The following is an 11,097-nucleotide window of genomic DNA, read 5'->3' on the forward strand; positions in this document are numbered from 1 at the left end:
ATCTTTCCAGCTCTTGTTAGGCATCAACAGGAAAAACAGGTGAACGGTTTTAAACCACCAGTGTATGGGACTGTTGACTTAGTGACTTATCACTTCAAGCAAGGTTATACTATCTGAAACACTAAAAAAGAAACAAAACGAAACAAAACCCCCAAACTTTAGTAGCATTCTTAAACATTTCTAGCATACATTGTCTTTTACAGGAGTGGAATATAAATTAATTATATGAAATATGAGTGACTGAACAATTTTCAGTGCTGCTGAACTGAATTTAGAATCAAATGCTTCTGAGCAAATGTTAGACTGAGAACAGGAAAAATTGAATATCATCTGACTGTGTCTTGGATATAAAAAACAAACATCTCCAATTAAATTTTTGAATAATTCCCACAGTGTTATTCCAAGAAGACACAAATGTTTGCAGGGAAAGGGGAAGGAAAACACCATCTGTACTATTTCAGTGGAGGAGAGACCAGTGTTACAAGTCTGGATTTATTTGCTTTTTAAAAAGAGGTGAATCTGGAAGCCTTCTAAGCAGACAAGAACTTAATACTGGGTGAGGTATTTTAAGAAAGTAATAAAGTTACATGCTACTCCTCTAGAGCTGTTCAGATAGCAAGACAGAGAATTAGGAATTCCAACTTCACTGAATGCTGTTGCTAGTAATTTCAGTCAGGTTGTTTAGCTATTGGTTCTTCAGAAATGAAGTGCAAGAAGAGGAGTAACTAACTCATTTCTGATTATAAGTCTGCAAAATGGTATTTCTGCTGTTGCTGTTACTTTTCATCCTAGCATGGCAAACGAGGTATCACTTGCCATATTATCTGGACAATAATTTTGTTGCAATCTTGGTTCCTACCTGCTGTGGATGCTATGATAAAAGTCTGTCTCATTCTGAAATTGTATTAAGCATACCTGGAAACAATACTACAATTTTTTTTCCTTGCTGCTTAAGTAAAATCACATCTGAAAAGATGAAAGATATTTAACACTAAGTACATGAAAATACAGAAAAGAGAGAACATATATATAATACAAGTCTTGGGACAGAGGATGTTATTTCAAATTAAAAAAAAAAAAAAAGAAGAAAAAAAAAAGGTGCACCGAACTGAGGACTCCTAAAATACAGAAGCATCTCTTTCCCCTCCTCCTCCTCCTCTCTCTTTTCTGTTTTACTTCTTTCACCTCCCCCCAAACGAGTTTTTTTTTTTGCTTTAACTTGACAAGTATTTCACAGTTTCTCAAGCATTTAGCAATGAGGATCTAATTGGAAAGTGCCAGGTTCTTTCTTATTACACTTTATCAATATTGTTAAGGGAATGATGTAATTGTTTGGGGTTTGGTGAAGACATTCCATGTCACTTCAGTGTTAATACCAGGCTGGAGCCTTCCTTGTCTGCCTGCGTAAGCTAGATAAACATAGACCTGTGTGCTTTCTTCTCATCTCAGGATACTTACTCAGAGAGATCTTGGAACATATGCCTATTGCGAGCTAAACATTTCACTTTTCATTTTATCCATGTGCCAGAAATCCATTCCTTGGATAAACACTTTACATACTGACACTCTCAAAGTCACTAAACACGATAAATAAAGAGAGAATACATCATTTCAAAACTGATTAAACATTTTCTCACTTGTGACAAATGAACAGCTATACACTGTATGGAGTCCCTGGAGCAGACATTCCATTTGCTTTGTCTTCATTTTGTGTGTAAGATTAACTTTCCATTTCAGCTCATCTATTGCACAACTGAGCTTTTTTAAAATACACATTGCTGCATTTCCCCCAAATCATTATTCATTTCAGAAACATTTTTTTGTTATTGTTGCAAGAGCTTTTCTTTTGGGCTTTTGTATTCTAATGGAGAGAAACTAACAAAGAAAATAATAATAGTAATAATAATTTTTTAAAAATCTTAGTTTTTAATGAAAGCTAAAGAAATGCTTCCATGCAGTAGACCTGAACTTACACATGGGCTGAAGTCATCCACTTCAACAAGGAAAATCCAAGCACATTAATCACATTAACTTTGCTCCATCTAATCCATCACTTTCCTTTGCACTACTTGCTCGTCTCGTTATCCTATGCACTGCTATCTACCTATGATTAGTCAAATGCAACTAATCTTTTATTTAGCTTCTTAATCTCTCATCTTCTTTTTCACCCAAACCTGCCAAAAAGGATCCCAAGCATTTTATTTCCAAGCTAAATTAAAAATTTTAGTGAAATAATTACACATAATACTAAAACTATAGATGAAGTTGTCTTCAGTGTTTTAACAAATACCACTAATCTGATCAAGAGTTTCAGTGGGAAGGTGGAGGGAAGAAAGAAAATAATATCTAGTAACCTAGATATTAGTAAATGTGGTCCTAGCATAATTCCTTGTCTTCCATGAAAGATTATGTCTGTGAGTATCCTTGCGAGATATTCACAGTAAGGAGGAGCAATGAAGCAGAATTTTCTTCTTTGACAAACTGTGTAAAAGGAGCTGCTACACTCAATATAGGGGGAGAAGAAAGAATTAGGACAAGCCAGAAGAAGCAGACAAAGTTGAATGACAATCCAGGGAGCAGTTTACTTTCTTCCCCCTTTATGCTAATTAAACCAATAGGAAGTTTTCTATGATGGTTCCAGTCTTGTCAGGGAAAAAGATTAGAATGGAAAATGAATTAGACACCAAAAAATAGTCATAAATCACAAGATTTCTGAACAGATTGCTGATTCTACTGTCATTAGATTCCTGTCACCTTTGGAGTAGTGTTCTAATCCATTTTCCACAGGAAAAACATTTTCCTTAAAAGAGCAGTCAGAGATCACAAAAATCTCCTAACAGCACCATCTTCTCTCAAAATTTTATTGTGAAGGAAAATTTTAAAGATAAGAATTATGTAACCGAACAGTTAAACAAACCTAAGAAATGTCAGGAAAAAGGAATGCCTTTCATATACTTGAGCAAGAGGTGTGATACTAAGCCACAGCAATACCCTGAGATTAGCTCAGCTGGTTAGTGCATGGTGCTAATAGCACCAACGTTGTGGGTTTGATCCCTGTATGGGCCATTCATTTAAGAGTTGGACTCGATGACCCTTGTGGGTCCCTCCCAGCTCAGAATATTCTGTAATTCTATCATGAAACTTAAGGGAATCTACTCAAAGCAGCTGTCTGTGATTCTCTTACACTTCCTTTGTTGCATTTTTTCCCACCATGATTCCACACCACTGATGTGCCACTCAAGGAGCTACCATCTCTGTACAAGTAAGAAGGGAGGTTCTTGTGGCACTCACTCCTCTGGGCTTCTTTTTCAGCTACTATCTTTAGTACACTGCCCAAGAGAATAGAGAGAGAATGTGGTGTTGTACCAGGAAAGATGTCAACCGCCCTGTGGCAATACTGCAGGTAGCAAATTCGGGCACTGAGATCATAGAATGGCTAACAAACCATAGTAAAAACTAGTAGAAAAAACCCCATAGTAGTAACATTTATAGTGATATCTTCTACAGGAATCCTACTGAGAGACTTCATAATTCTGGGAATATATAATGGATATATTCACTAGTATGTATTAAGTGATAGTTGTAGCTAGTACAAAAAGAAAATGCTATTTTTAGCAAAGGATAAACAAATGCAGACTGTGAGTTTCACTAAACCTGGGCTATAAATGCTGTGCACCATATTTCGATCTCTTGCTGGGACAGATAAAAATCTGTCCCATTTAAACACTGCTGCTGGAGAACTCTTCCAAAAAATCAGACCAAACCACGTGTGGTGCAAATGCAGTGAGGTTCCCAGTTTTGGAAATTGTCTCAACTGCACACATCTGTGATGAAATTTAATGAGGTATTTTGCCTTTTGTCACAAAAAGTATTTGAAGATCTATTAGCAATTCTACAAAGGAAGTCACATTTAACTATACATACCATTAGTTTATTAAAAGAAAGGTTTTAATTCTTTTTTATAAAATGGACATTTTATAAGCAGAAGAAACGGTGCCTAATGAATAATATTTGTTTGGGGAATGCTAAATATCTCTCAAATCACCACGATTCTTGTGTAGTATGAACAGTTTTCCTCAGTCCAAATGGTACATTCTGAATTTATTTTTACATAAGATTAATGCATTTTCTGAAAGACAGGAGTAATGTACAATATTTCTTTATAGAATTTCAATCTTTCTTCATTGTCAAATTAAAATTGAAAATAACTAAATATCACTTCATTTTCTGAGTGCATTTCTATCAATATTCAAAAATACAGTAATACTGGTTATCAACAACTGCTACAAAACCATATTTTTCAAAGAAAGGTTTTACTGCATTGCTCTTTCTTACCTTTTATGTGCTTCTGTCAGTGACTTCTCTTCATTTTCTTGGTCTATTTTGGCTGTAAAAATACAATCGAATAATTAAACACAAGGTGAAAAATAGAGATGTTTCCGGATAATTTTAAGTATGTAATGTGTAAAATATATTGAAACGACCTGAGGATATACTCATGTGGATCAATTCTGAAAGAAAAACACCAACCAACTCCCCATTCAACAAACAACCACAAAACAAAACTGCACAAATTTTGATAACCTTATTAAAAAGAAATCCAAAACCACAACCACAAAAAGAAATCAACACAAAACTCAAAGACTTGAAAATTAAAAAACAAAAAAAATCTTGCAGTAATATAAACAACAACCAAGTCATGAAATTGACTTAAAACCAGATCTTAAATAATGATTCCAAAAACTTAAATAATATGGGAACTTGTCTACCAAGAGGAGGAAAAGCTGAGTAAAGAGCAGGAAAGATTCAGCCTTATAGCTTTTCTACAAGTTGCTTGACAAATGAAAACTCTTCCCGCTCCCTGTACACACATCCATTAGTGAAGTACTAGAACTGTAGCAGGCACATATTGAAAACATGACTGGTTTTATATGAAAGATATTATCATTTGGTGATCATGTGAGGGAAATTACAAATAAGAAACTTTCACTCCCACACATTGGTGAAAAAATTATCTATTTGCCACATGTTCTCTCATAATTTTTTTGTGCACATTTCAGTTAACTTACATCAGTGAAAGAATACTTAATAAAAAATCTACAAGAACGTGCACATTAACTTAGGCATCACCAATGTGCAAAGCAATTACCAATCTGCTCTGTGCATGTGCTTAGGTGAAATTTATATTTATGCAGTCATTCAGGTAGCACAACTTAAATCTCATTTAAGATCTGCATGCTTTAGCAGAAAGCTCTTTTAAGTTGGTGCTTGATTCCCTTTTCAGTCTGCTAGACTTCTGGCCTGTTAAGTTGCATGTAGAATTTTAGGATTCCCAAGAGTCAGTAGCTTTTGGAACATGCAAAAGCTCTTAACTTCCGGGTAACAAATGTCAGTAGTATAAAATTCATGTAGAAATGTAAAAAAGAAGAAACCTTTAAGCTATTTTTTATTCCACTTTCCCTATATAGCTCTATAATAATAATTCATTAAAATTATTTTTATACATCATAGATACAGTGCCTTTGAAAAAGAAAATCTTGATTTTAAATTTGTCAAAAAAGAGCAAATCAGTGGCTTAATTAGGATACAAAGATAATTGCTGTTTTTCTGTTACAATGTTTCAATCAACAGCAATTTACAAACATGCACTCAAATGGGCGTGTGAAATCTGTAGCAAAGGTATACAAATGGACTTTCCTTATACTTTCCCCAGTCACAACAATGACCAGAGCTTTGTCTAGGGCTGCAAATGCTTTTTATTAGTAGCAATGTAGTCTGCTGAGTAGGGTGACCAGTGCCCGGATATTTGCAGCGGAAAAAATTGTATTTAGTAATCATTACTTGGGCTCCACCATTGTTATCCTGAAAGCAAAAAAAAATCCCAGCAAACCACAGAAAACTCAAGGCAGAGATGGGTAAATGCTCTCAAGGAAACTGAAGAGCACGTGAATCCTGCCTGATTACAGGTTTCAATACTGACTTGAAACATGGCCCAGATTCTTCAAAAGGTTTGTGAGGGCTCACAACCCTTTTGAGTGAAGTTGAGCCCAGTGCTGAGTGAATTTGGGCTGACTTGAAGTTTTTCTTGAAAGCCTTGCATCACTTTGGATAAGAAACCAGGTGAAATGTTGCAGGTTTTAGAGATTTTCATTAATACTTTTTTTTTCTTCATATTTCAGTCCTGAAAGTGAAGGTATTACCAGTAAAAACATATTGTTCAAAAGAGAAGAAGCTGTGCACAAACTCTCTGAATGAAATGAGACCAAATATCTAATTCTGCATTAACACAATCCCTAAGTATCTGTGAATACAACTCTTAAAAGAAATAATTCTATTACTGAAAAATGCAATTTGGACTTCTTTCACTGAAGCAATGCTTAGAAACAGAGGCTAGCATCTTCCATCCTATGACAGTCTTGTATACACATATCGCATTCTTAGGATAGAAATTTTTTTATCATTCCAGGATTGGTGGGATGGAATATCATTAGACCTGCCTTGTTTTAGGTCCTTTCTTGTTTACTTCAACTGTTCTGCACATGTTTACAAACAATTATTTACACACCAATAATGGAACAAATATTCCACAATTTATTTTTCAAAAGAGTGTAAGCATAACATATTATCCTAAGCTTATTGAAGCATGTCAGAATCTCCCCATTCTGGCACAAGTTTCCTTTCAATTAAAAAAGAAAGTTATTGTGGTCCAGAGAAGAAGAAAAACAAATTAAAGCAAAACAAAACCAAATTATTTTTGGTATATATACTTTCAATAAATTCATAGAGAATTGGTATCACACAATGAAAAGAAACTCTAGAAACCCTGAATGGCAGAGATGCATGTAATCAGCACTTTTTTTTTTCTAATTTTTTTTTTTTAATATGTTCTAATAAGTACATATGCATAAGGCAGCTACTATTCCCACAGAGAGAGATTTCATCCTGCATCAAATCACCTCTTGATATTAAACATAGTCTTGCAAGGAAAAGAATTTTCTCTGAAGAAGAATTTCCTTGTAGTTTGTTCCAAATGTGATGATATTTTTAAACATTTCGCATGCTATCAAAAAATGTTATTCAGGTGAAAATCTAATTTCAAGCCTTTTGCATTATCATTTTTCTAGACAGAAAAGGTTAAAGACATTATGAAAACAATTCTGATTCCACAAGACCACAGGTGGGACCAGTGAAAGAGAAAATATGGTATATACACTCAGAGATCTGTCCCTGTCCAAAGAAAATAATCAGATGACTGCTTTTGCAGTAGTATACAGTAAACATCCAAGAGCTATGGAAAATGGCTAGTTGAAGACATCCAGTGAAATTTAATCAGTCAGGGAAGAAAGCCTCCTGTTATAAAAGTGACAGAGTTCTTATTATCACTTGGATGCAATGGAATAACTTGTAGACACTGAAACAGCTGGAGACTGTTATAACTTCTGGAATGGGCCACTAATATTACCTCCTGATATTAGTGATTATAGGTACTTTGCCCTGTACTAATCACCCCATTGGTAAACTGCTTCCAATTTAGCTTTCCTCTTTGAGTAGGGTAAGAAAAAAAATGTAGTTATGGTGGATCCAGTTGAAGGTGCATTATACTTGATCATTTCACTCAATATAATGCATCTTTATTATCACTTCTTCCTCCAAAGCAGTTCATCACAGGTGTAAAAACAGTGCATGAAAGGCACCAGTTTGGCTTCTTCATTCTTGGCATATATCCATTAAGTGCCAAATGCCAGCTAAAAGATGTCCAACTTGGGAGAACATTCAGGGCAGAATAGTGTACTTCCTGTTACAAAAAAACCACCTACAACAGGTGAAATAATAAAAAAAAGAATATCCATGCCCATTCCACAGCAATCATAACATATCAATGGTCAATATTAGAAGAATTAGATAAATCCAGGGATATCATGGCAGCTGACCATATCTGAGCACACTCTTCTGCCACTGCAATTACTCTCTATCTTCAAGAAATAAGATTATTTCAGAAATATTATTTGATTTCCTTTGAAAAACATTAAAAGAAATCTTGTAGTCATGCAGTATCCATATCTGCTTTCATATCTATTTAGAATCCACTAGCTAATGTGGCAGTGACTGCTTGCAGGTTTTCTGACAGATGTAGGAATTTCTGCTCTTGGGTTAGTTTTATTTCCCAAATATTCCATATTTTATTGGCTCATCATCTTTTCTAAGACCCCCAGCTAAGAACTTTTCTTGATTCTTGACACCAATTTGCTGAAGTACCTCCAAATACACTGTTCCAAATCTATTAAAGACTATATCATACCAGGAAATACTAACCCCACTATTTTGTGTAATGCACCACTCACCAAAGGTAACACTTAGTTTTATATGTCAGCCTTCATACACTCTATATATTGTCGGGCTTTACATGCAACTTTCATAATCCTGAAGGCAAAGATATTCTGAAAAATCTACTTTAAATAATATAATTGGAAAATAACCTAAGGTCATATTGAAAAACATGGCCATCTCAAAACCCACAGCATTTTGGAGTCAAAGTGACCTCACACAGAGCAAAGCTACTTTATCAATGATTTACAACACGTACTGATTTAGTTATATTTTCCCTTTTTCATTTGAAAGCATCTTTAATGCCTTCTTGTTGGATGACATTCCACTGTTTGCCTGCTTTTTCCATTAAGATACCTTCAGATTATTTAAAGTTGGTCTCCTTTTAGAGCAAGGTCTATACTTCCTAAACACTTTATATATTTGGTCAAAATTCAAGTACATTCCTTCCTCCCTACATCATTGCTTACCAAGCATGAGGACTGTACTATATCCAAGGCTCTTTTATCAATTCTTATAACTATAGGACATATATATTTCTTCAAAAATTACTCATCAGGTGTTCTAATTTCTATTCTATCACTTTAAAAAAAATTTGATTCAATTTACTGCTTGATGTTTCATAATTGGGACATAAAACTTGATTTCATGCATCTCAAAATGAGCTTTCAAACAAGATCTCACAAATTAAGTATAATTAACTGAATTTTCAATTTTTCTGTCCTTATCAGCATATATCCACATTCCAGAATGATGTAAACACATGAAACAATGGCATGTTCTTCCAATTCTTTTTGATTAGAGTCCTGCAAATGTTACTTATAAACTTCTACAAAGGAACATATATGAACAACCATACTAAAGTGACCTATGCATTTATGAAAAATCTGATGTATCTCGCCAAATTGAATGTGAGAAATAGACACAGGAATTTTAGAAAATGCTGGTCTTCAGCAGAACAGTATAATTCACTTTTCTCTAAATAGTCTTTTTTTTTTTTAAGAAGCCTAGAAGATGAAATTAAATTAAAAGGGGTTCAAAGGCAAGGATATAAACCATTGATTGACCACAAATTGTCCCCTCTGACCTCAGTGGATCATTCTGGATGTGTTATACTAAGTTCTCTGCGGAAATGAAGCCGTGCTGTACGCAAAGACAACTGCCAAGTATCCTTTCATTTTCAGGCCAATAAACTTACTCTACTAGTCTCCTCCAAATTTAACCACTATACCTTGTGCATTAAATCTGACTTTAAAAAAAGCTAATAACATGAATATATCTTCTTTCTATGGGTACAGACTATTTTCCGTGTGGACAGATATTGCAAATAACATCTGTTGTTTCTATTATCAGCTGTTGCAACTTCTTGTTTGAAAGTGTGATATTTCACTCTATCATCTCTTCCACAGGACTAAAAAAAATCTAAAGAGAAATATTTCTTACAACTAACTGGGAACTTGAAGACATACAACACCTGTTTTAGACTGGGATTATGGTGCTCCTTTTTTATATACACATTATTAAAAAGCAGCAAAATTTATAGAAAAAAAACTATTAATAGTATTTTTACAAACCCTTCTTGCAGATTTATGAGGATCTTTAAAGAAGACATATTTTCTTTCACACTGGTGATGAACAAATAGTAGCTGGGGCTTTGAAAATATACCATGTATCTCCAATGGCAGAGCCACAAATTCAAAAAAAGTCCCAACAAAACAAACTAAAAACCAAATTGAGGGAAAAACATTCTTAAAAAGTTTATGGAACCTCAGGCAGTTCACCTGTCACGTCTGTCCTAGCTCCTAGCTTGAGGACCTGAGGTGCCTGAAAAAGGCCACAAGGATACCTTCTGTAGGTATCTCAAGCACATGACTAGGACAGAAAGAAAATGGATATAGAGAAAATATTGGATGAACTACCACAAGCAACAGCATGCAGTTACTCTGCTATTATTAGGGTCTAAGGTCCAAGTTAACAAGAGCTCTGTCAGTGTTTCTGAGAAAATTTCCCTATTGTCCTTGGTAGTATATATACTTTTAAATACCCTCAGAAAACACCAACACTTAGAGAAATTTTTTTTTGGCAGTTAGCATACTATTGAAGACTGTGTTTTGAAAAACCTTGAAACACCAAAGCAGAATAGCAAATACACCAGAATCAATAGAAAGCTCTTGAGGAAAGTCTCTTTCTTCCCCTCCCCCTTTATCTCCGCTCCCTTTTAGACTTTTGAATTTGTTTTGCGTCAATTTTTGGATTTTGTTGTTGTTTGTTCTCTTTGCATGTTTTATTTAATATGATTAGTGTGGTTAAGGGCATGAGTGGCACTAGGAAGAACTAAGCCATTTTAGATGGACACTATGAAAAAAGAAGTGGCTTTTGGGGAAGACTGTGAAGAAAAGTTAGATGATCATTAGTTTTTAAATGATGACAGGGGCTTGTGCTTGGTGGCTTTCTAAAAAAAACCAAAATCCATAAACCTCAAGCTTAGAATTAAATATGAAGTATGCAAGGGATTTGATGAGAAAAATAGACTCAAAGCTAGCAACTAATAAGAATTATCAATGCCCTTTACGTGTAAATGTACTAGATAAGCATAGCCACAAAACAAGTTGACCCATTGGTGCCGATTCAGAACGTATTCCAAGTAGACCTTGTAAGTCTACTCAAAGTACATTCAAACACCCTGCCAGAGCTTTTGTTCCACCAGAACTTCTTGTTGTTTGTGGTACGATCTTGATCCAGTGATTACTGTCTGTAGTCACCGTCTGGCCC

General features: G+C 34.7%; 1 protein-coding gene across 5 annotated transcripts in view; it reads right to left on the reverse strand.

Moving 5' to 3' along the window:
• FMN2 (formin 2) overlaps window positions 1–11,097 on the reverse strand; it is a 166,608-nt gene that overhangs the window by 26,360 nt on the left and 129,151 nt on the right. For all 5 annotated transcript variants that reach the window (XM_017736388.1, XM_017736386.1, XM_017736387.1 and 2 more), the window contains one exon: window positions 4,336–4,387. In XM_017736388.1, coding sequence (XP_017591877.1) covers window positions 4,336–4,387 — 52 coding nt within the window. The remainder of the gene's footprint in view (window positions 1–4,335; window positions 4,388–11,097) is intronic.

This window comes from Corvus brachyrhynchos, unplaced genomic scaffold, assembly GCF_000691975.1.
Source record: "Corvus brachyrhynchos isolate BGI_N302 unplaced genomic scaffold, ASM69197v1 scaffold595, whole genome shotgun sequence".
Lineage (NCBI taxonomy): Eukaryota > Metazoa > Chordata > Aves > Passeriformes > Corvidae > Corvus > Corvus brachyrhynchos.